General features: G+C 38.3%; 1 protein-coding gene across 4 annotated transcripts in view; it reads left to right on the plus strand.

Annotated features, from left to right (window-relative positions):
• The window catches only part of ARHGAP21 (Rho GTPase activating protein 21), a 118305-nt gene that overhangs the window by 51067 nt on the left and 40425 nt on the right, over positions 1-26813 (plus strand). For 3 of the 4 annotated variants that reach the window (XM_061996447.1, XM_061996449.1, XM_061996448.1), the window contains exons 3-6: positions 1787-1811; positions 16937-17029; positions 20905-20983; positions 26617-26671. In XM_061996447.1, coding sequence (XP_061852431.1) covers positions 1787-1811; positions 16937-17029; positions 20905-20983; positions 26617-26671 — 252 coding nt within the window. The remainder of the gene's footprint in view (positions 1-1786; positions 1812-16936; positions 17030-20904; positions 20984-26616; positions 26672-26813) is intronic. The other variant, XM_061996450.1, reaches the window with a different exon arrangement.

Consider the following 26813-nt stretch of genomic DNA (forward strand, 5'->3'; position numbering starts at 1 on the left):
GTTTTGCAGCTGGCTTTTATAACAGAGCCTTGCATACTCAGTGACAAACTGACAAACCCACTGCAGTATTTCATAAACTTGGGCAATTCTGTATTAGCTAGCCTTTTGCTTCCACATTTTCTTTGGTTTATAGCATCAAACCAGGTAACCTCCCTTAGGTGTGACCCATGTTTTCGAGACTATGAGCTCTAATATTTAAAATCCTAAAGATATTTTTCATTTGACAGATTGACTGGAAACTAGAGACATGCAGATGTTAGCCTTGACCAATTCTTTACTACCAGTCATAGCTCAAAACCAACAGACTGTACAGGGCTTCACGAGGTACAATGATAAGTTTTAACAGTATTTGTTTACTAAGGTATGTTTTGACCAAAGTACAGATCAGACAGGACCGTCCAGCTTAAGGATATACTGTTTGCTGCTCTCAGAGTTTGGGTGGTAATGATAATTATTGTGGCTTTTAGAAAGTAGAATGAGTACCATTAACTCAGTTTTTGAAGCGTTTCTTTTTTTTCCCTTCCTTGAAGTTATTTTTCTGTAGTATCTTACAAAGCTCCAGCAGAACTTCTGTGTCTCACAACAAATGTATAGCACCTAGTAGAGACATGTCTTATCCTCATTGTCACATAGCATTCATATCCAGTTCCTGTTCCTTTTCTTTCTTCAAGTCTTCCTCTCTTGAATGGTTTATTCAGATCAATATGCAGTTGCTTTGAAAATATTTAAGACAAAAAAGATAATGATTTGTATGCAAATACAAAAGACCAAGATATTTAGAATGAATCCATTTAAAAGTAAAAGGAAATATACAGGTGAAAATAATTTCTGTGATCATTTCCTTACTCCATCTTTCCTCCAGGAGAAGCTGTTTCAGTTAACTGAGAGGAATTGTTATAAATACCTCCAAAATAGTACATATTACTCTAAGAAATTGTGTTTATATTGGCAGTTTATTAGTACATTTAAGGAAAAAGCAATATATTTCTGTATTTTAACAATTGGACTTTTCAAATAGCAGAATTTTGTAGAAGAGATTATCTGTGATCTTTCAAAAGCCTTTCATTCATAGTAAAATGTTGACAAGACAGTAACTTAGATAAGTAATCATGTTCTGTTTTAACCATGCCATTCTCCCTCAGTACATCCCAACTGTGTGAGGGTTTTTTTGTTGTTTTCTTTTGTTTTTTAAGAACTGTTGGTGATACCTGGTAGTTATGATTGTGTCTATGTAGTGTAATGAGCAAGACAGAATCTTCAAGGTTGCTACTCAGTGGTGTTTGGGATAGATATTTTTCTCTAGGCAGTAGTACTGAAGGCAAAACAAACTTGATATCTCAAATTTCAAAAAGCATATTCAGAGCTTACTTACAAAATATTTTGTATCTCTTGCATATTATTGAGTTTTAGTATCCTTAGACATTTGAAGCACAGTCTCTCTTGCCTGGCTTTCAGGGTGGAGGCATGCTTCCAACAGCACACAAGGCAGTAGCAAGCTTCATGGCAGTGTTACAATGATCTTGGTACATTGGTTTTCAGAAAATTTCTGTGAGGATATTTCATGGCACTGTGCTTAGTTATTGATTGGTTGTTTTTAAAACAATTCTGTACTACATTCTCAGAATAAAAGCCTTAATTCTATAAAGTTGAGTGTTTGAAAAAGTGCAAGCTATCAGAATGCAGAATTAATGATTCAGGATCACTTCAGGTCTTCATAGCTTATAGCTGCCTATGCATTTTTTTCCACTTACCGAATTCTTAATATACACTCTTTCTTTTTCCTTAGGATGAAGAGAATGGGAATAGACAAGGTATGTCTTGTTTTCATTCTTTCACAGATCAAATGTTGAACATTTCTCTTCAACTGTGTAATACCCTTCAATAGCTACCTAGGAGTTGGAAACATATAATCACTTCAATGTGACCGTCAACCTCATTGAATTTTGTGGCTTTGGAGCAAAAGAAGGAAAATATCTGTCTTTTAACTTCACCTATTTAGTGTAGATGTTTGTGGGGCTGCTAAGTTAATTAAAACATGTGCTGTATCACTTCTGTGCTGAGCATATCACCTTTTCATGTATATTTCAAGTAGACAAGGAACCAGATGCATTAGCTTTTAGTGTCAAAGCTTCACATTCTCTTAATTTGATCTGTATGCAAAGTACTACTACAAAGGGGTTGAGTCTCATGGATATGTTTATATCCATGCCGTTTTTTAAAAAGTGCTGTACAGTGTGTCTGAGAGGAGCCAGTATGAAATGAGAATTTTGATGCAACTTACTCCAACAAAAGCAACACAAAAGTATATAAACTAGTGTTGGTACTGATGGCAAAAATAGTATGCAAGTGTTCTAAAACTAAGATAAAAAGGTTATTCCTATTAGCTTTGTGATACTTTCTTCAGAAGTTAACAGTACTGTTCTTCACCAGTTTTAGTAGTCTCATGAACATTTTGAGAGATCTGTGAAACATGTTTCACTGATGTCAGATGTGTGAATAAAATTCTATGACTTCATTTAGGAGGGTGTAAAAATGACTAATTTCTAGGCTATGCTTGTCAGTTCCCCTCCTTTTTTATAGCTTTCTCCCTCTCACATTGCCTGTGTATGCTCTCTTAATTCACCAATTAATGTACTGTTTATTAATTTTTCCTGCATCTCAATGTCATTTAGTTGACATCTTTTTGGTATTTAGCTATTTTCTCATCTGTGCTTCCATTCTAGCTGATAGCTTAGTGTTTCCACAGAAGGGTGACAAATGTGTTGATTTAGGTAAGGAAATTGGGTTTTCAGGTTGAGAGCCCAGTTGTTTTTCCCAGTGTGTGGTGATAGTAAGGCATGCAGAGGGTGGGATGAGGTGCAATCAGAGTGTAATGTGCGGGGCTTCAGTTGGTCCTTTGCCTGGTAGTGCAGCACAACTCCCTGCAGACAGGCCTATTTGAAGGTGAGGCCTAGGGTGAGTGCATATCTTAGTGCTGAGCTATAACTTGCTTAACACTGTAACAGAGCATGGTATCATTTTCAGTGTACTTTTTAAACTATTGTGTAGTTTGAAGACAAGACAACATGCCCGAACTCTAATTTTTTTCACAGAGTGGTAGGGGTTGGAAGAGACCTCTAAAGATGATCTAGTCTAACTCACTGCTAAAGCAGGTTTACCTCAATGAGGTCACTCAGGAACACATCCAGGCAGGTTTTGAAAACTTGCAGAGAAGGAGACTCCACACTGTCACTGGGCAGCCTGTGCCGGGCCTCCCTCAGCCTTACAGTAAAGAAGTTTTTTCTTACATTTAGAGTGAAACTTTTTGTGTTCCAGCTTTTGTCCATTACCCCTAGTTCTATCACTGGACATTACAGAAAAAAGTGCTGCCCCATCCTCTTGACATAAACCTTTAATTAATGAGATCCCCTCTCAGTCTCCTCCAGACTAAACACCCCAGTTCCCGCAGCCTTTCCTCATAAGGCAGATGCTCCAGTTCCCTGATCATCTTGGTGGTCCTGTGCTGGACTCTCTCCACAAGTTCCCTGTTTGCCTTGAGCTGGAGAGGTCAGTCCCCAGCCTGTCCTGGTGCATGGGGTTGTTCCTCCCGAAGTGCAGGACTCTGCACTTGTCCTTGTTGAACCTCATGAGGTTCCTCTCTGCCCAGCTCTCAAGCTGCTTGAGGTCCCACTGAATGGCAGCACAGCCTCTGGTGAATCAGCCAGTCCTCCCAGTTTGGTGTCATCAGGGAACTTGCTGAGGGTACACTCTGTCCCCTCATCGAGGTTGTTGATGAAGATACTGAATAAGACTGGCTCCAGAACCGATCCCTGTGGAGCCCCACTGGCCACAGGCCTCCAACTCGATTCTTGTCACCATCCTCTGGGCTCTGTCATTCAGCCAGTTCTTGATCCAGCTTACTGTTCACACTTCCAAACTACACTGCCTGAGCTTTCTGATGAGGATGTTAATGGGAGACAGTATGAACAGTCTTGCTGAAGTCAAGGTAGATGACATCCACTGCTCTCCCTTCATCAAGCCAGCCAGTTATACTCTCATAGAAGGCTATCAAGTTGGTCAAGCAGGATTTCCACTTGGTGAATCTGTGTTGATTCCCCCAGATAATCATCTTTACCTTCATGTATTTTGAGATGACATCCAGGATGAGCTGTTCTATCACCTTTCCAGCGATGGAGGTGAGGCTGATCCACCTGTAGTTTCCTGGGTTATGACACTGGCCTTTCTTCAGTCCTCAGGCACCTCACCAGTCCTCCACGATCCATCAGAAGTGATGGAGAGTGGCCTAGCAATAACCCCAGCACTCATGGGTGCATCCCATCAGATCTCATAGATTTGTGAGTGTTAAGCTTGCCAAAACGGATCTCTAACCTCATCCACCAAGTGCAGGTATTCCATTCTCCAGACTGTCTCACTATGCTCCAGAGACTGGGCTTCCCAACTGAGGCAAAGAAGACATTCAGTAGTTCTGCTTTCTCTTCCTTCCTTGTTCATTAGCAGGTTCACATTCTCCCTAATGTTCCTTTAGCTGCTGATGCATTTGAAAAGAACCCTTTTTGTTTTCCTTCATTTCCTTTGGCAATTTTAATTCCAAAAGGGCTTTGGCCTTCCTGGCAGTGTTCCTATACTCCCCCTAAGCAACCATGTCCTTTTTTTCTGCCTTACATGTCTTGCTTTCTTCTCCTTGAGTAGTTCCAGTAGTTCTTTTTTCATCCATATAGGCCTCTTGGCTTTCTTTTCCGATTTTCTATTTGTGGGGACACACTGATCTTTGGGCTTGGAGGAAGTGGTGCTTGCAGATTGACCAGCTGTCATGGGCACTCCTACCATCTAGTATCCTATCCTATGAAATTCTTCCAAGTAGGTTTTTGAAGAGGCCAAAGTCAGCTCACCTGAAATCCAGGGTCACAATCCTGCTTGGTGCTCTACTTCTTATACACAGGATATTGGAACTCCAGCATGTCATGGTCACTGCAGCCAAAGTTGCCTCCAACCTTCATATCTCCAACCAGACCCTCTTTCTTTGCTAGCACAAGATCCAGCAGCACACCCCTCCTTGTTGACTCCTTGACCAATTAGTTCTCTTGGGTTTGAGATAACTGTGATGTTTTAGAAGCATTCTGGGGAATATGAATGGACTTGAACTTGCTTACTTTTCTCTTGGAAGCAGATGAAATAATCCATTTCATCCTCCTAGTTTTAATTAGCTGTCATCACCTTCTTCTTAAACAGTGAAAAGTCAATATCCTCCTCATCCTACCACTCCTCCCTGTCCACTCACCAAACTTGCAACTGACTTTATCTGTTTTGGCATACAAAAAGAAAAGGTCAGTTCCTTTAGGAAGGGAAAGGAGTCAATTCTCTCTGCCAGACCAGCATGGAAGATACCGTTTGTGGTCTAGAGAAAGAAGTTCTGCATACACTACTCTTCTCATGGGGAGAACTGGATCAGCTAAAGATGCAAATGTAGGTCTGTTTATCTAAAGTGTTCTGTGAGATCTGTTTTTCAGCAGAGTAACAGCAGTGAGCAAATGTTTATTTGTTTCCCTGTGAGACCTGTGCAGGTGGGAGCAAGATTACTTTCTGGAAATTTTTGTGTAGCTACTTAAACTATGAATCATAGCTCAAATATTGCTTATTTATAGGAACATAGTACATTGTATGTCTTCAAGTACAGATCAGAGAGCACAAAGTGCTCTGGAAACAATATTATCATTAGCAGGAGAAGTGATTGGAGGTATTGCTGCTTCTGGAAAGAGAAGCGCTGCCTGTGAGGTGGAGTATGTAGGTGTCAGTAGAACTTAACCTGCTGCTAGTTTCGTGTATTACACCTTTAAAAATAACAACGTGGGACAAGATCTGTAAAACATTTTCCTCCAATATTTAGCGTGTCTTGAGAGGGTGAGGGGGATGAAATGGTTTCTATTTTCAATGCTATAAGTTGTTTCTGTTCCCAAATGAATTGAGTAGGCAGATTGTGAAGAGAAAATGAGGAAAAGCTTATCTCATTTTTCATGTTCACAAACATCACGTACATTTAGCAAAAGCAAGTATGCCAGAAATTCTGTGAAGGGTTATTACAAGGATTCTTAAAGTAATTAACTTTGAAAAATTAGCCCAAGCTGCATTGGAGATGTAAACAGATGTGTGTTTGCCTGCTGATTGTGTGTGGGCATCCCTTGCTGCTGAAGCACCAGTTGCTTCCACAGCTTGAAGAAGAGCAAGCATGTTGCAGGGCAGGGTGCAGGGGGTATGTCTGTTGTACAGAGGAGCCATCTAGTGGGAAATTCTATGTATTTTCCTTCAGACTTCAATGGAAAACTTGCCTCTGTCAAGTTCTGTCTTAATTAACAATGAAAATAGCTCAATGATAAACACGTTTCTGTGTGACTTGATCTAGGTGGGCTTGCTTTGGCAGGAAGGTTGGACTAGATGATCTCTAAAGGTCCCTTCCAACCCCTAACATTCTATGATTTTTCTTTTGTAGATGGTAATTCCCTTAGCTTGAGCTTTCCTCTCTGAAAGACTAAGCTAAGGGCATTCAAGCTTTCCATTTTTGTGAAGCAGCGTGTACTAGTTTTCAGCGAAGATTTCTAATGATATGTGATTTCTGCTTTGCACTTTTCACAGGTTAAACTTACCTTTAAAAGCTGATATTTTTGTCAGGTTCAGCATTTTACAGATTTGAATAGGTTAGTGTGGAGAAACTAATCTCTCTTGCTTATTGTCTTTTATTGAAAGCACTTAAATATTTTTTCCCAAAGCGGCTGAGTACCCAATTAAGTCTAGAGGGGAGAAGATAAAAACATGTACTAGGTTTCATGTATCCTAACAGTAAAAAAGCCATTTTTATATGGTTTTATGTTCCAATATGGAATTTTACTACTTTTTTAGTATATATTTAAATCACACTCCTGGCTTGCATTAATCTTGCTTTTGGTAAGCAGTAAGATTTCAAAGCATTTAGAATAAAAGATAATGCAAATTTGTCCATGAGAGCTCTAAACTAGGAATGACATGGGAGGGAGATAAAGGCCAAGAAGCAAGTGATGGGTCTGGTTGACAAGTAAAGGGGTTGGGATTCTGTGGACAGGAAGCACCTCATGGTCAATAGCTGGGACAGAAGGGGACCACCTAAAGTGTATACACATAAAGAAAGGAATGCCTGCAAGACAGCGTGATGGAGAGAGCTCTCATGCTGCTTTTGAGGATCTCTGTGATAGCCCTGTGCACTTGTGCACGTAGCATAGAGGTCTACATGCAGTTGGCAGGGCTGTGATTTCATCAGGGTCACAGAGCCATGGTGGGATGGCTCACAGGAGTGGGGTAGGCTACTGCAGCGAGTGAGTACGCAGGTACATGGGAGGGACGGGCTGGGAGATCCAGTTGCCTTTCTTCTCACATGGTGAGAAAGCAGCAGGGATGCATGGAGCTCTGGCTTGTGATGAATAGGGAGCCAGTGTAGAGCTTATGGTAAGGATTTGCAGGCAGAGCCATGTAGAAAATATTTTAGTGGATGTGTGCTACAGACCACCTGATGAGAGAAGTAGTAGATGAGGCTTTCTTCAGACAAGCAGTGGAACCCTCACAGATGTTACTCATTATGGGGAATTTAAGCACTCTGTTATCTGCTGGAAGGGCATCACAGCAGATTTACCCTAAATATTTTGTAGTTACTACTGAAAGATTTCTGTAATTTCCTACTTTCACTGCTCCAGATTGCTGACTTTAAGCTAAACTATTAAATGCTTTTCAAACAGGTGCACTTTATCAGAAGGTGCAGATCTTTCTCAGTGGATTCTTTGGTCACTGATTGGAAACTTTTTTCTACTTCTACTATTTTCTTGAAGCTTTCTGTTACACTGACCAGCCTGCAATAACTTGGAGTATTTATTTCACATGTTTGGAGGATGATATTCCATCAGTATTCCTCCTGCTTTCTGGAGTTACCTATTTCAAAATTTGATTTAAGAGGTATCTTGCCAGGAGAATTTTCCCAGGAGAGCATTGTAGAAATATTTGGAGACAAGCTGAAAAATACCTATACCTGTCCAAACCAGTAATATTTTTATTAGAAACTTGCACTGTTCACATGTGGTGAGTGGTGCTGGAGAAAACGATCTTGGTTGCCATGCTGTCTCCATGCCATTTCCCTGTGGGCTTAAAATGCTGATTATGTTGTCCTTCAGACACTCCTTGAAGCTGTAGTTGGCAAAATACAGTTTAGTACATATTAACTATGGTGATTATTTCTTGTATCTTGTCCTAAACGTGTTTTTTTAACAAATGTTTGGATTGTGACTCATTAAAATGAACAGAAATAAGCATACAGAAATAGTCTTAAAGGGAGTTGATCTTTTATGTGAGAACTATTTAATGTTTAATACAGTGCCTGGAAATATTGTATCTTTATAATCTGGTATCATATTTTTTTAAATATTATGTTCTTACTTTTCATACTTAATATCCCATTTCTATGTAGAAGTATCTATAGCAACTAGCCATTTATTTTCCCATAAAAATAAAAGGTGACTTAGATATATTATTCAGTGCCCTTTTTCTGTAGAGACTGAATGTGCACTTTCTAATGAGACTTCAGATGTCTGTTTTGACTGAGATTTCTAGATCATAAATTGTGATTACTAGGCTATTTTTCTAAGGTGCCTAACTATGGATTAAAGTTTCTACACTTTGATTGTCTCAGCTAAATAGTTGCAGTTTATTACCTGAGCTCCTGCAGCTCTGTGCAAGTTGATGTTGTAGAGCCTTTGGAGGAAGAGTGTGGAAAAAAAAGCAGGAAAAGTTTTTGATTCCTTAAAGGCTGCTTATATAATGCCTCGAGTTTTTAGTGTTTCATTTCTTCAAACAGACTGTTGATTTCTGAAGTGTAGTTTGTTCCCAGGATCTATTTTAATCTCACATTCTTTAACATCATTGCCTATCATCTTAATCTGTTATGAAATAAACTAATTGTGCCTGTGATGATGAGAACAAGGGAGATAAAGAGCAAAGGAATGAATGTGAAAACAAATATTTGGAAAGGTCATAGATTGCTGAGATGACATGGTGTAAGGTATATGGTAGTGGAGTTAGGAGTAAGAGAAAGAGGTATGTAACGCTAATACTTTAGGATAGCACCACAGTGAATTGTTCCTTTCTTGTGACTTTTTAATCCTGTTTCATTTTTTTTTAAAACACTGAATGTTGAGAATGCTGGAAGAGGGCTCTCTCAGTTTTCCACCAAGACCAGAGCCTGATAATTCCTTTTTACCTTAAAGTATATCTAAAACATCCAGCAGTGTCCTTCCAATTTGTCTCATATATAGTGTTTCTCAAATCATCTTTGACTTTTAGTAAGAACATGAAGAGCTGCACAAGTGTAATTTCCACAGATTTAGGACAGAGCCTGTAGGTTCACTACAACAAGTAAAAATTGAATGGCTTTATGCTGATCTAAGAACTAAAGTAAATCCCCCAGACTTTTCAATCATTGGTTAAATTTCAAAATTGAAAAGGTTTCATATTAGATTTGAGGTAATTGAAAAAACTTGTCATAATGTTGTCAGATAATACAATGGCAAAACTCAGTTTTGGAGAGTTTGCAATGAAGCTGAAACTGTGTTCATATGTTTTCCATAAAAGCAGGAGATGGTTTTTCTTTCCTCCTACCCCCACTCCTCCATGAAGGTAGAGTTGAGGATTGTATTAGTCAAATGTTTTGAGTAAGCAAACAAAGAAATATCACCTTTGAGTTGCCTAATCAAATGGCCAGAGGTGCTTTGAGTAATAATAGAGTGTATTTTTCCTATATAGAAGAGTTGAATGCTAAATGACTCAACAGTGTTGTTTTACTTGTTAGCATCCTCTTTTAGAGGCTTATCCTTGGTACTGTATTTCGGGTTTTAGTTTTGTTAATTTGTCCTTGACGGGAGGTGAAATAAGCTCTGTTAGGGCTGGGACCTTTGAGTTCATTCTCTGCAATGTAATGGGTAGCTTGTGGGGAAATGCTTACTATATATGACATTGAGTTTGAAGATTATAAAATCCAGAATTGTCTTTAGTTGGACTTTCTCAGTTAAACATAATCCTGACAGTTTTGTGATTCCCATATAATTAAATTAAGTGTCTTAATAAATGTAAGTGATGCTGTAGTTTCAGCAGTGCTTAGAGTGGCTTGGGAAATGATTAGCAGGTTTTTGATTCAGTAATAATTTAGAAGCACTTGTGCCACTGTGTCTGTACATATTTATTCGCCCTTTGCCTGAAAGGCTTCACAGGAACCAGTGCCACTCAGCATTGTTGAACCAAGAGAAGTCAAATGCTTTGGATATCCAAAAGCGTACTTGTAGACATTCACGTTCATGAGGAATGTTAGTTCTTAAATCAGAGAAATATGTACTTAAGAGCCTATCTTAATTTAATAATAAAGTTGTTTCATGAGGCTGGTGATTCTTCAGGGTAAAAATGAAAGTCACCCTCTTACTGTCTGCTAAGTATAGGACCAGGAGTAAAAATACTCTGTGTAAGGTTAAAAAAACTCTGTAGTGTTTGGTCAGTTTCTGTGTTATGAGGGTTTCCATGTATGGTTCAGCTGCCCTGAAGAAAATATTTGGTGTATTTCCTCTAGGAAGAGAAGAAATGGCATGTTTTTAAGCAGCAGATTCTTAGGAGAGACTGTTTAAGAAACTGTGTTACGCTGTGTCCTGAACATTTGTGGTTTGGTGCTCTGCACATCAGAAAGGAATTGTCAGCAATTGCACTTTGGTGTAGGTTTTTTTGTTTTGCTTCTTTTGGTGATTTGTTTTCTTCGAAATGTAAAGGTTCTCTGTCTTTTGTGTAGTCTTTATAACTCAGATGTTTTTATCTGACTGTTTTATATCAGGAGGTTAATGACTACAGAGAAGTGATATGCTTGTTGCTGTCTCGTAGTGTGTTGGTACATGATACGGCTCCTGCCCTGTCATTTTGTTTTCCAGATGAATCAGTGCATTGTAGTAATACTGTCTGGTCTGCAAAGAGTAGCTTGAAAACTAACTCAAGATTACTACATTTGATAAAATGCTAGTTGTGTTCCCTGGAGCAACTGTATTCCAAACTAGCATTTTAGGGGCTTAAGCTAGAATTGGCACCTAGATAAACTTAATTTCTATGTGAAGTTTAGGGGAGTTAGCAGATGTTTTGCTGTGACACACCTGCCGCTGCCCAAAATGTAGTTCAACTACATATGTTAACAACTCTTAAATCAACTCCTCTATGTAAAAGCAATGATTTACAATATTCCCTTTTTCAGACAGAAAGAACATATTAGAGTTTTATTATTTTGCAAATCAGATGGTTGTACTAGTGCATTATAGTCCCTTCTCTCATTTCTGGCATCTCAAACATTTGTGAGGAAGGCTTCCTTGTAACTTTACAATGGGAAATTTACTTTCTTCTGTCCGACTGTGACAGTGGTATTGACTTGTCTCAACTAGTAGATGTACATAGTGTAAAGAGCAGATCACAAATGATTATAAATATATGTATTATGAATTGAGGTCTTTCATTTTAATTGATGCTAATTTGAACAACAGTTGAAACAACATTACTCTCAGTTTTATAGGTTCTGCTTTGATCTCACTGGTTATTTAAGGTTGCAGTTAGTATTCTTTGGTTGAAAATTGTTGTGTAATTAGATTTGCATACAATTAGGAAAAACATATATAGTAGCTAGGAAAACATCTTGTTGCAGTGGAGCATCTCCCTTATGATGAAAGGCTGAGGGAGCTGGGGCTCTTTAGCTTGGACAGGAGGAGACTGAGGGGTGATCTCATTAACGTTTACAAATATGTAAAGGGTTGGTGTCAGGAGGATGGAGCCAGGCTCTTCTCAGTGATGGCCAGTGATAGGACAAGGGGCAATGGGTATAAGCTGGAACAGAAGAGATTCCAGAGAAACACAAGGAAGAATTTATTCCCTGTTCAGGTGAGGGAGCACTGGAACAGGCTGCCCAGATGGGTTGTGGAGTCTCCGTCTCTGGAGACGTTCAAAACCCACCTGGATGAGTTTGTGTGTGACCTACTCTAGGTAGTCCTGCTCTGGCAGGGGAGTTGGACTGGATGAGCTTTTGAGGTCCCTTACAGCCCTTGAGATTCTGTAATTTGATTTGCAGGTATTGTGCTTCTTCAGACTACTTTTCTTAACTTTAGTTGTTCAGACTAAGGACCTCATTAAAGACTCCTCATCCTTACTGTCCTTGTTTATGCTGGTTAATTTTTGCCTTGAGCCTTCAATATACTTGGTAATTCACCTTTATTAACCTATTTCTGGTTATGCCAAATCTCTGAAGTAGAGATGCAATTTGAATTGCATCACTTAAGGAAGGGACTGCACTGCAAGGAATATTTTAGTCACTCTGTTAGTAAAGCTACATTAGTATCTGACTAGTGACCGTTTACTTAGGCTGGAAAATTTTGTGTGCTATTAAGACTATTATGGGAAAAGACAACTTTGTGGACTGTTTTCAGTTTCTGGTCAGCCAACTTTTGTGTTATTTCTTTTTCTATCCTTACATAAGGCTGCATCTCTGTTTATAGCTATGCTTGTGGAGAAATAAAGTAGGTTTGACATTCTCTCTTACAGAAGATGTGCTTTTCCATCTGTGCTGCCTCCTTGCACGTGTGAGCGTGTTTCTGGTGGCTCACACTTCAGCCTGTTCTCTGTCTGTGCATGTTGTATTCTTTTGTACTTGGCAGTTGAAGACTCGGGAGAAAGATTCTTGTGCTGCTAGCCTGCAGTATAGTGCTCAATTACAAAGATGTTTTCTCCCTTCTCTTATGTGCAGTAATGAGCACCGCAAAAGCATTGGCTTTTGATGTCTGACAGGCTAGTAGTGTGAGCTGTTTTACTCTTCTTTATTGTCTTGCCTTGTAAGGAGTTGCTACTGTGCTCAAAAATATTAGACTTTTCAGTATTAGAAAACTCGTGAATCCAGCCTGACACTATGTACTGCAGAACTGGAGAACTTAATGTAAAAGTTCCACTGTGATAAACTGTTCTAGATGGTGGACTTTGGAAGGAGGGAAGTTTAGACTCATATTTGGGACTACATCTTGCTCTTGCCTGGTAACTGGGTGTGGATGGGACTCAATGGAGATTTAGCGAGAATTACGCTGAATTACAGTGATAGTTAGATTTTGAGACATGAAGTAAACTATTAAGATTATCCATTGTACTTGAAATTTATTTCTGTAATGACTGCATGCGCATCAACAAGATTTATTCCCCCTCAGTTGGTCTGAAGAAAGTATCATTAGCTCCCACTGTCAGAAAGTATTGTTTAGCTTTGAGTTTCAAACTCACAGTATAAACATAGACTTCGAGGCTGTGTATTCAAGGAAGTTTGTCTATATGTTACTGATGGAAAAACACTTTTGATTTGTGTCCAAGTAAGCGAAAGACCAAGGAAAAGTGGAGAGCATGCATTAATATGGGAGCCCTAGGTTTTCTTCTCATCTTTACCTGTATTTGGATATTACTGAGCTGTAAAAGTGAACTTGCAAATGAAAACAACATTTTAAAGCTCTCATCCTAATTTTTTGCCTCTAAATTGATGTCTGTCTTTAGAGTGGTGGTTCACCTTTTTCAGAGGAAGAATGACTGTTCAATGTAGCATTCTGTCTTAGCATGCAGGGCAAAGAATCAAGTTTTCTGCATGATCAGCTTTCTGAATTGGTCCATAAAATAGTTGTGAAAACCTGAAATGAGTGAGTGCCCATGGTGCTGAAGAATCTCTCGGTGTAGCTGACCGGTCAGTCAGAAATCAGATATACAGGGAAGCCTCCAAGTTGCTGACCTCCATCAGTTGGAACAGTTTTCCTTTCTAATTCAGAAGTGGGAAGTTTATTAAAGGTGTTTTGTGTTGGCTGTTGAATGAGAGTAACCATATCTTCTTGAACTCTTGCTTTGTGTGTTGAGCGTAGACAAGGCGTGAGGTAGCACTTGAGTGTTGATGAACATATTTTTAAGGAAGCTGAGCTAACCCCTTGGTGGTGTGTTACAAGTACCAGATCTTAAGTGTTAAAATTGAACTGTATCATGAGGGCTGCCTTACTTTTATTTTTATTGTCAATTTGGGGATTGTGTGTTTCTTTGGTAAAAGATTAAATGACAATACTGGAAAAGGTGTTTGCTGGTCCTATAAAAGGTTGTATTTTACTTTTGCTCTTGTAAGTGGTTAAGTAAGCTTTTGTTCATGCCATCTGGGTAAATTACTCTTTGAGCTTGTCTAAACTTGCTGAAACATTACTGCCTCTTAAAGGATGAGACCATCATGTGTTCAGTGTCTATTTAAATCAGCAGATTAAAAATGACAGATAGTCATTTTTAGTTCACAAAGAGCATTTTATATCTCTTGTAGCTTTGTCCTGCTAATCAAATTTTTAAAGTATTTGGGGACCAAGCTGCCAGCTGGAGAGTCTTGATTTATAATTCAGTTACTTTGTATATAGTAGCTATCTGATTCTATCAAATCAACTTTTTCATTATTCTCTACCAATCTGGAGTTATTTTGAGAAGACTACTTAGAGCCATATGAGCAAGCCATTTTGTTCAGCTGTTTTCTCGTAAAATGTCATGACACTGAGAGTGTGTAGAATGAAGGCATTAGGATAAAATGTGTGTTTGAAAAATATGAATCAGAAGGGAGTCTGATTTTGTGCAGTTTAATAAAATTCTTCACATAATAAGCTTCCCCCCATGGAAAATGAACCAAAAAAGGATGACACCTTATTTATATTCAGTAAATAATCCTGTGGCTTAGTAAACATGACTAGATGGGGTAGTTAAAGCAGTATCAAAAGTACTTCCAAAGGAAGTGTCATTTCTGTGTAAGTCAAGGATTAGAGATTGAAGTGATTAGAACCTATTACTCTCGGTTTCAAGGAGAGTTTATTTTATAAACAATGCCATTTTTTAAGCAATTCCTTTATTCTCTACTGTTCTTTCTGGAGTTCATACCACTCTCTCCACTATGCCAGGGTATCCTGGTAAACTGGAACTCAGACCCAGCTTGTTTCATAGAATCATAGAATGGTAGGGGTTGCAAGGGACCTTTAGAGATCATCTAGTCCAACCCCTGTGCAGAAGCAGCCCCACCTAGATCAGGTCGCACAGGAACATGTCCAGGTGGATCTTGAAGACCTCGAAGGAAGGAGACTCCACAACCCCTCTGGGCAGCCTGAGCCAGGGCTCCCTCACCTCAACAGTGAAATAGTTTTTTCTTACATTTAAGTGGAACTTTTTGTGTTCCAGCTTCATCCCATTACCCCTTGTCCTGTTGCTAGCTACTATAGAAAAAAGGGATGTCTCAACCTTCTGACACCCACCCTTCAGTTATTTATAAATGTTAATAAGATCCTCCCTCAATCTCCTCCAGACTAAACAGCCCCAGTTCCCACAGCCTTTCCTCATATGAAAGATGTTCCAGTCCCCTGATCATCTTGGTGGCCCTGCGCTGGACTCTCTCCAGCACTTCCCTGTCCCTCTTGAGCTGAGGAGCCCAGAACTGGACACAGGACTCCAGATGAGGCCTCACCAGGGCAGAGTAGAGGGGGAGAAGAACCTCCCTTGACCTGCTGGCCACACTCTTCTTGATGCCATTAGCCTTCTTGGCCATGAGGGCACATTGCTGGCTCATATTTAGTTTATTATCAACCAGGACTCCTAGGTCTCTCTCTGCAGAGCTGCTCTCCAGCACTTCGACCCCCAGCCTGTGCTGGTGCAGGGGATTGTTCCTTCCCAGCTGCAGGACTCTGCACTTGTCCTTGTTGAACCTCATGAGGTTCCTCTCTGCCCAACTCTCAATCCGGTCAAGATCCCGCTGAATGGCAGCACAGCCTCTGATGAATCAGCCAGTCCTACCAGTTTGGTGTCATCAGGGAACTTGCTGAGGGTACACTCTGTCCCCTCATCCAGGTCATTGATGAAGATGTTGAACGAGACTGATCCCAGGACCGATCCCTGTGGAACTCCGCTGGCCACAGGCCTCCAACTTGATTCTGTGCCATTGATCATCACTCTCTGGGCTCTGTCATTCAGCCAGCGAATCTTCAACTGAGATTTTCTTAGATTTGGTGGAATATATGTAAAAGCACAAAGTGCTTGTGTTTCTGGAAGCATAGAAATTAAGTGTATGCTGAGAGGTCAGGAAGATACAGGTGTGATGGTTTCTGACTGCTGTAGATTAACTTCTGCCTTGTGTATATATATGGATACATATAGGCAATGCAGACATTATACTTTATTTTAAATTGCATGTTGCTTTTTAAATTGTGATATATCTTCAAGAAGAAATTAGAATTCCTCATGGAGTATCTGAAAAACACTGCTAAGCAATCAGTGTACAAGCCCTTGGGACTAAAAATCAACACTGTGCAGTTTTTTTCCTTATAAGGAAAGATTAAAATCTTTTTTTTCAGTTTGCACTATTGGTTTTTACTCAGTCTGGGATAGTTCTTACTGAATAACGTGGGCACCAGCATGAGGATGATGTAGCATGAAATGATGAACCCAAAAATGCCACTTACTGGGATATATTTACAAGCTTAAATTTGAGATATATCTGTCTCCCTGTCTGCCTCACACATAATCACAGAATGATAGGGTTGGAAGGGACCTTTAGAGATCATCTAGACAACCCCCCTGCTAAAGCAGTTTCACCTAGATCAGATCACACAGGCCTCCCCTGTATTCCTTTTTTCTCTAGACACATAGATGATCTTTAGTGTAGCCGAATGAAATGCTGTCCTAAGAGCTACTCCTAGTTTCTCTCACCTCAGATTGAGTTTGAGTATATAATGTAATGATGAACATAACAGGATTATATTAAAAAAAAATAATCTTAAACCCACTGTAATGCAATATAATTACATGCTATTAAGAAACATTCTTTTTTCCTCAGGAAAACAAAGAAATAGACTGGAGCCAATGGATACCATATTTGTTAAACAAGTTAAAGAGGGTGGACCTGCTTTTGAAGCTGGACTGTGCACAGGTACTGTTCTTCTATAACATAGCATGGTTGTGTATATGATGTAAATGTATGATTTTAAGCTTCTACCTAGAGTTCTTTCTTCCATTTAAACCTTGCTCTGTCCTTCAGAAGTTTGAAACCTGTCTTTTAAATTGCCCTGCAGTGTTTTTCATTGCAAAAGCACCATTGTATTATCACAGGAAGCACTATATGAAATCTATTAAGGCGTGAAAGTCTTAGGCTTCTTGGTTTATTCTCTTTTTAAAAGCAAGACAAAATATGTTGGGAAAAAGAGAAAAAGGAGGAAAATGATACCTGTAGGCTCATGTTCTTTTGCTTCATGACAAATTTGTAACCCCAAAACATTCAAGGTTTTGCCTTTTAAATGGGAACAATCCAAGTCTAAGTCTTCTCATAAATTTTGTTCAATTGTTTGATCTAATCAAACTGGAAGGGAGAAAACCCATCTTCTGTGAACTTCCAGGTACTCTGTCACACCTTTTACTTTAAGTGTTGAAGGCAAAAGAAGCCATGCTATAAACGGGAAGTCTTACAAGCGCGAAAACAAGTTATGTGGATGGATACTTCTACAAACACAGGTTTCTGCTATTTAAAAGTATGGCAAAACATACCTTCTATGAAATAATTGTGTTTGTGTTGATAACAGGATGTTGATATTTTCTTTTGAAAACAATTATGTAAGTGCATTTGACTGGAACAGGATAATTTGTGAATGTTTCTTCCTAAAGAAATACAAAAAATTCTAGGATGATCATCAATTTAAAAATAGTACTAGATCCCACTTGTACAGCATAAGGCATTTATCTGTAACTCTTCCTTAAGTAGCTATTCAGGGAAGGAGTACTTTGGCATTATTTAAATGTTATTATATAAAGAAATGTTTTGGCTTGATAAAGCGCAGCATATGTTGAAGTTGTACAGAGGAACCATGTTAAATTCTACTCTCTTCAGTGTTTGCCAAATTGAAAGGGTTGAAATCTGTAGAGAATAATTTATATTTAGGCATAGAAGAGATCTTTTTTTTTTCTTTTTAGGGGGCTGGAGTAAAGAACAGGAAATAAATGAGAAAGTACATTTTCAAATTGCCAGAATATTCTTCTTAAACACACTGCTGGTAGCGGTTACATCTAACTAGGTCATTCTGCTCTTTCTTGTTTAAAAATTTAGGGTGAAATATGGAACTATATCTCGAAATTATATCATGAAACACTCAGGGAATTATCAGACAGGTAGATTACTTGACCTGTGATGCAGACACTTCATACATTTTTATTTTGTAGAATCAACTGTATTTTGTTTTGTCTTTTTTAAATTTGACTTGGCTTTGCTTCACAGTCATTGTGATGGAAAGAAAAATACTCAAATCTAATATGACTTTAGGTAGTTATGTTTCTTATTTTACTGCTGAAGGGTCCTTTGTAATACTGAAAAGTCAATGCAAACTTTGATACCCAAATGAATGAGCTCTGTTTCAGGAGCTTACCTGGCTGCTACTCACAAGAAAGCTTAGGACTACGCTTGCAAGTGTGAGGAATGCAATATCTTAAAAGTAGGACAATGAATTCTGAGTATTTTTGAATACTCATGCAAAACTATCTGTGTTAGTTAGGAAGACCATACTTCCCATACTTAACTTCTGAGGCATTTCATGACGAAGAACATGTATTTGAGTTCCAAATATAAGCATTAGAAATAGAGAAATGCAGCCAGATGAAATAGATCCACCTTTCCTGTGTCTTGATTTTCATGCCGTCACATGTATGCAAGAACTGACATGTATGGAAAGGGAGGTGGTTTAAGTGCTGTGTTTAGATCAATTTCTAGTTTGAGCAAAGGTATTTAATGGGCCATCAGATTGATAGAGAGCTATTAAAAAAGCCTTGATGCTTCTCTATCCTTTTTTTACCATACACTGACCTTCCCCTTTATATGCCCCTTTAACTGAGCAGAGTTATATTTTGCAGAGTTGACTGCACTCATTTTTTTTCATACAACCAGCTGTACAATGTGTCCCATCTGAGGCTTTTGGCAGATTCATTGGATGCATACTCCAAGTAGACTTGTTTCACTGCTGTGTGTAACCAAGTCTGTTACTTTGAGAAATAAAAACTGCACAAGTATAGCCCAGATGATATGACCTACTTTAAAGATAGTCTTAATTACAATTTTTAGTGAGAATACTTACTAAAGGTCTACATCTGTGGGCAAGTTCTGAAACAGCCTGGAAAAAAAGTCAGTGTTAAGTTCCAGAGAGGAGCTGGTGTGTTCTGAGGAAGTGGTGCTGTATGACCTAGGAGGACGGGGTTCAGAGCCTTTAAATGAGCAATTTTTGTCACAGACTATACCATTACTTTTTCCTGCAACTTCTTAAATAGATTTATTTTGCTGTGATACTAGGCATTTCAAAGATAACTGTTTCCATGAAAGTCCAGTTTCTCAGCCTAATTATGTAAGATGTCTGTGTATTCAACAGTAGGATAGGGTTTGCTGTCCATCATAGGTCCCTGTCAGTCATGTGGATTGCCAGGAATCATTAAATATCACCACCAACCTTTCTTTCCAGGTGAGAAAAGGGGCAGTAGCCAGCTCATGAAAGGACATGTGTCAACTTTTATAAAGTTAAAAATACAGCACCAGTTGATTTGCATTATGTTACATTGTGTATAGACCAAATTCAAAACAGTCTGCAGATCCACGTGGTCTGGTAAGTCTGGAAACCCCTGGGGTCTGTATAGGGAACCTTCACAGAGCATGAGCATTTAGAGTGTTGTTGCCACAAGTCTGACTCTGTATTCAGAGTGAACACTTTTTTTTTCCCCTGGTTTGCTTTGATTATGCCAGAAACAGAAAAAAGGGCTTTCAGTTTCTAAAGAAGTGTTGAAAAACCCATTTCCTTGAGCTCACATTCCATGGATCCTTTATTGCAGTTTTTCTTCTCTCACTAGTTTTCTAAAGCTCCATACCTGTAATCCTTTAGATAATTCTATTTATCCTCAGTAGTAAATTCAAGATACCTTTCTGCTCTGCAGATAAGCCATGATGTAAATACCATATTTGGTGAAGGAATGGGATGGAGTTTTAACCAAAAGCTGAAAATGGCTGTGTATGATCTATCTGCCACTGGATTTATGACAGTACATGAAGCTCTTAATGAGGAAGGTGCAGCAAACTACTCGGAGAAATCTAATAAAAGCGTTGTTAGGTCTAAAGATGGATCTACACAGATAAGAAATAACTCATTACACCATTCAAGATGCATTGAAGAGGCAGTAATGTCTTGGAAGCAACCCAGATTATTCTCAAGAAGGATGAAACTGGAGCCTTTCAAAATGTTTGCTCTTTATTTCTCAGAAGGAAGAAGTATAAAATTGCATTATTTGCAGCGATTGAAGATGGTGTGAGCAGCTACACCTGACAGTGTTCTGAGTTCAAGTCCTGTTTTGTTTCAAGGTTAAGTGCTGGAAAGAAGTACCTACTTAAAATTTGCTTAAGAATTGGTCAGAGTTGTCAGTACACGTTACCACACATCAAAGGCTTTATTTTGAAGTTGGGATACTTAAGGGAGCCTCTGGTATAGTTTACACCTGCTTGTGGTTTTCTTTCTGTGAATTTCGAGGTGGTTCATTTGGAAGCTTAGGATAAGATACTCAATCTGAAAATATTCTGTGAAAAGAGTAGTAACTTGACATGCTGTATATGGCTACATGTAGTTGTATTGTGCATGTTTTATTTTCTTCTTTTTGATTTTTAAAGGTTAACCTTGAATTTAATGTATTGGTGATCCTGACGACTGTGAAGTGCATAAATATGAATTGAAAACGATCCAAAAAATGTCTAGACAAATTAATTTAAGGTATGACTTTTGCCTTTTGCAGGTGACAGAATTATAAAAGTTAATGGAGAAAGTGTTATTGGGAAGACATATTCTCAAGTCATTGCTTTAATACAGAACAGGTAAGATACTAGTATTTAATTATATGCCAAACTTTTGTATACTATTCAGGAAATATCCTTTTATGGTGGTTCTGAAAAAGGCATCATATCTTTACATTTTCCTTAATACACATTCAATTTTACTGTTTCCATTCTCATGTATGTACTGAATGCTGCGAAAGGTTTGAGAACAGGTGTGCTAAATTTTGCCACAGTCCTTTTATATCAGTTTTTGTCCCTTGTTAGCACATTTACTAGCATTTACTGTTCCTGCAGTCCTAAAGGGCTTGTTGTGTTTGAACATGAATCAGTTTTCTTGGTGTCAGTTTGTGTTCTATAGCAACGAGTGTCCAATCTAATGAGTTACGTAGAAAGATCTATTTTCATGAGCATGGAAGATTTTCTAAATACATCAAGACTTATTTATGCTTACAATTAGAAGTAGGAAAAATAAGATCCTATTATTCCTATTTCAGTGGAGTCTTCATTCAGGATTTCATTCAAAATATGTACATCTCAGGTACTTTTGGAAAAAAAACCCAAAAACTGTGTTCAGAGGTATGACAGACAAGGTAGCCTGAAATGTGTCATTAGTACTTTCTATATAAGATCTGGAAAGATGGCATCTCTCTTTTTTATAGCCTTTGCTGTAGATAAATCTGTGTATTGCTTTTCTATTTTGTATCTGTACAGAGAGCAATATTGTACAATTGTGTATACCCAAGACACGGGACATGACACGCTTAACAGCTACATCAATTGATTCAATCTTTTGTCTTATCCAAAAAAGAGAGAGACCAATCACATTTTTAAGTGACCTGTGCAGTATGATTCTTAACTCTAGGTCTGCCTGTGAATAAAGCTTTATTGTCAGTTCTGTGATTGTAGTAGGTAGTGAACTGTCCCATTAGAATGCAGCCCCAGTCTGCTGTGTATAAACCAGGGACACCTGAACAAGGCTGTATCAGTGATTATTTAGTGCAGCCAGGAATGGTATAGTGCACTGCTGCATCTGTCCCTCTAATTTCCATCAGCACAGAGAAGATGAAGAGATGCTATTGTTAGTTAAAAGAGGAGAACAATTTGTTGTCTTGCGCCAGATGTGTACATCACAGAAGATCGTAACAAAAGGTCGTGTGTATCCTTGAGTATTTTATAGAGAAAACAGAACTTCGGGAAGTCTTCAGCTAAACCTCTTACAGTTAAATAGATAAATATTAATTAATAAATATTAATTCTGATCCAGAAAGAGAGCTCAGACTCCAGATCAGACATATCTTCCTTCTAGCTTACAGACAGTGCTTCTCATGTGACTAGAGAATGAAGTCACTCTAATTCTTTGCTTGAAAACAGTGTTTTTGAGCTCAGAGCAGTTTGTTCTGCATATTAAGTATTTTATTTCTCATGCTGCCACTTCATGGCAGGTAAAATTACATTATGGTGTATGCTTCTTGTTTTAGCATGCTCTTTGTGAATCAGCATAGCTGTCCTGGGTCAGACTGATGGTCTGTTTATGTCAGTATCCTCTCTGATAATATCCTGTAATGGATTGTTAGAAGTCCACCATGAAAACACTGGAACTATACAGTGATACTTGGTCAGATAATAGTAGCCACCTTTCTAGAAATCCTTGGTTTAGGAACTTGCAGAAACAAACATTTTATCTGTGTCACTGGATTTAATAGGTTGGTCTTGTGCAAGTTCACTTTTGAATATGTACTTAAACTCTTCATATTAAAAATACTCAGTGACACAGTTCTTGCTCTGTTTTGTGTCTTAGTTCACATTTCATCCAGCACACCTTAGTTTCTTTAATAGACTTTATGCAAGTAACTTGCTGAAAGGACTTTTGAAAGGCTAAGTTGTTAGTTGACATTTATATTCACGACTAAAGACAGTTTTATTTATAGTCTGTGTTATGTGATGATTTTCTAGACGTTTTAATTACTGTATTTTTTACCCTTTCAAACTTTACTGATTCTTTAGTTGTTTTTTTAATCAACTTCAGGGTGTTTTGTAAGGATACAACACACTTTATCCTCTCTTGCCTCTAAAGAGAGACTTCTTCCTTGCTCACTGTTCAGCTGTTTTGCAATGCAACTTGGACTTACTGATTTTTTTAATTAGATCACTTCTGCCGCTCCATTTCCATAGCTGCTCATTATTTTTCTACAAAGTTGTTCAGTTGTAGCTGTTTGTCCTTGTTATGTAATACTGCAGACATCAGAACTTAGCTGCTTTCATTGAACTATCCCCATGAATTCCAGTGGGACTTAAGGATGGGATATAACAGAGCCATGTTTTGTACTGTTCTCAGTAGAATTTCAAGCTGTATATAGGAGGTTATTTTACTCTGGTTGGAGATAGCAAAGCAAAGCTTACATAGATTATTTCCTCTGAAAGGTGAAGGGTAGACTTCAAAAATGTTTCTAGAAAAAACTGTGTCCTAGAATATTAGTCATGAGATCACTTAAGTCTGAGGTTCCTCCTCTTTACCAATAGTTCTCGGTTTGGTCTATTAAGAATTTATTCTCCTCTGTTTACATAATCAACTTGGAGATTACTAATGTAACCCTACCATTCATGATTCTGTGAAATGCTTTAGTTATCATTCAAAGTAAAGCAAGAAACAAATTCTGAATCCCAACTTCTTTTATTTTTTTAAACTCTGGGGAATTTGATTTAGTTGAATTCTGTTTGTTCCTCCTTGCAAATTCTTCATGAAAATGTTAGGTTTACTCAGAAACATAGAGAGTTTAGCTACTGAATCTGTTTCATTAATACAATATAAGGCATCAAAAGATAGTCTTGATGATTAGTGCTTTAATTTGACTGAGTCACTAAAAACTTTCAAGAAGTGTCATACAAGTCAGTTGTATGATAAATATCTCTGAGAACTCAGAATACTGTGTTTAATTCTTTAGCGTAAACTGCCACTTTTTTGTGTGGTCACTCTTATTAACATTTTATAGTTCAGAATTTGCATGAACATTAAATTGTGCAATACACTAAAAGTATTCCTTAATATTTGTTGTTTATGATATGAGAATTGAAAAACGTTCTGAGAGCATTTCACAAAATGCAAAGTATGAAGGTCCAAATTTATTCCAGGTTGTCTGTAGAACCTTCTGGAGGCAGAGTCATTAAGTAGTTATTTGAATGATATATAGAACATTTTTCCTGACTGAAACTCTTTCTTCCTTTGGATGGGTACTAAAAAAGGTGTTAGACATGTAAATGGATTTAATAACTTTCTTTAAAAAACACAGCACAAAATATTTGTATCAGAGAATGGTTTGTTTTGTATCAAACTATGTAATTATGTTCCTTTACATGAAATGTACTTGAAGAAGATCAATGCTATGTCTCATATTTTTGACTTCTAAAGTACTCATCCTGCAAATAAACATTGATTGTTACCTAACAATTTACACATACGTGCTACCCACACACAGAAATGAAATCTCAACACGAGCTTATGGTATCTCTTTCATATTCTCTTTTTGCTTTACAACTGGTGAGTAGTTTCATATCCATACAAAATTTAGGCAAAAGTCAACTCCTAATGACATTACTTTTAAAGAATCATTTAAAATAGTTTTGCTGTTCATGCATTTAGTTAAAATGGGAAATGCTGCTCTAAATGCACATAAACCAGTCAATACTGGTGTGTTTCTTAAAATTGGATATTGTGAAAAATCAGTAAAAGGCTTTTGAAGACTTATTTGTTCCTAACTGTGCACAGACTTAAAAAGAAAAGCTTAAATCTATCACTACTGATCTTTGCTTTTAAAACTAAAGTAATTTTTGCTGCTTGGAGAACAGTCCATCCCCGTTCCACCCCCCCAAAAAATGAATAATGATTTAAGACAACTGTGAAACCAAATACCCTTACTCTGCTATTTTGGAATGCAGCCTTATGTCTGTGGTTGCTAACAAATGGAAAAGGAACCACAAAATAAAAACATTTTTCATATAAGAAAGCATAATAAATCACACATTGCATGTTTAAGAGGGTGATTTTCTGTTCTGCAGAAATCAGAAACGGAGGTTCTTCTCAATGTTTTTGTAGACTGTTCTGTGTGCCCTGAAGCTACTGGGCAGCATTTATGCTGGTTTTCTCTTTTGTCAGCAAATGCAGTGAACTGACCAGTACAGCTGTGCTAGTTTTTAGTCTGATATATACACTTCGGTTGTATGAGTTTTTTTGTGCTGGTATTGATCAATTTGTTTAAACACCTTTTTTTGGTGACATGAGATTTCTAAATAACAGTCATAATCTCTTCATTTTCTGATTTTTGAGCCTAGCTAAAGCAGTCTGCACAAGCCATCTCTTTTGTAGCCTTTCTCTGTATCTGTTCTAATTTACATTTAATGAATGTGAACAGAGTATTCCTTTCTCTCAGATGAGATAATCGCACACAGAATCACAGACAGAATGGTAGGGGTTGGAAGGGCCCTCTAGAGATCGTCTAGTCCAACCCCAACACCTAAAGCAGGTCCACCTCAATGAGGTTGCACAGGAACATGTCCAGGTGGGTTCTGAGGACCTCCAAGGAAGGAGACTCCACAACCCCTCTGGGCAGCCTGTGCCAGGGCTCCCTCACCTCAACAGGAAACTAGTTTTTCTGACTGACTATGTTTAAGTTGATTCTGCTAGGAGGTGATTGGAGCAGAAAGTTGTAACTTACTTTTGCCCCAGTTTTCATGTGATGTAGTGGTTATGACATTTCCCCAGTAATTTTAAAGAGTGCTAACAGATCTTAGTTTTAAATGGAAGAAAGAGAGAATTTTTAACTTACGTTCACAGATTAAGGATCTCATTAATATTTACAAATACCTAATGGTGGATGTCACAGAATCACAGAATGGTAGAGGTTGGAAGGGACCTTTAGAGATCATCTAGTCCAACCGCTGTACAGAAGCAGGTTCAACTAGATCAGGTCGCATAGGAGCAAGTCCAGGCGGGTCTTAAAGACCTCCAAGGAAGGAGCCTCCACAACCCCTCTTGGAGGATCCCTTTTTTCTGTGGTATCTAGCAACAGGACAAGGGGTAATGGGATGAAGCTGGAACACAAAATGTTCCATTTAAACATAATAAAAAACTAATTTACTGTTCAGGTGAGGGGGCCCTGGCACAGGCTGCCCAGGAAGGGTGTGGAGTCTCCTTCTCTGGAGGTCTTCAAGACACGCCTGGATGTGTTCCCGTGTGACCTGATCTAGATGGGCCTGCTTTGGCAGGGGGATTGGACTAGATGATCTCTAAAGGTCCCTTCCAACCCCTACCATTCTGTGATTCTATGATTTGCCACCTTGTTTGGTCTGAGGAGGCTTCAAACTACTAATGTACCTTGGGACTCAAGGGGGAAAAAAACCCAGCCAAACAAAACTGACAAAGACTGTGTGTTGGCTTGATACACTGGTTTTGCTGAGAACAGAAATACTCCAGTCAGATTTCTGTTCTACTTTTATTTGCTAAGACTATAATGGAAATTGATGTTTACTTCTGTTGTATTAAGTAATTTGACAGAATAGCTGAGTGTGGGAGTTTTTGAATGATTTTGGTCTATAGAAGTTAAAGGATCCTCTTTGTAACGAGAATTGAAAGTCTTTTTCAAAAGTTCACGAGCGGTGTTTTTTTCTATTTGTTGCAGTGACAGCATATTGGAACTTAGTGTTATGCCAAAAGACGAGGACATCCTTCAACTGGTATGTTTATGAAGCTTATATTCAAGACAGTATGTTGACTAAGGAAAAATGTCTTGCTTTTGTTTACAAACATGCTAGCAGCAAATAGAGAGTTAACATCTCTTTGTCACTTCTTAGCCATTTTCCTAGTTGCTTGCCATCC

This window comes from Colius striatus, chromosome 5, assembly GCF_028858725.1.
Source record: "Colius striatus isolate bColStr4 chromosome 5, bColStr4.1.hap1, whole genome shotgun sequence".
Classification (NCBI taxonomy): Eukaryota; Metazoa; Chordata; class Aves; order Coliiformes; family Coliidae; genus Colius; species Colius striatus.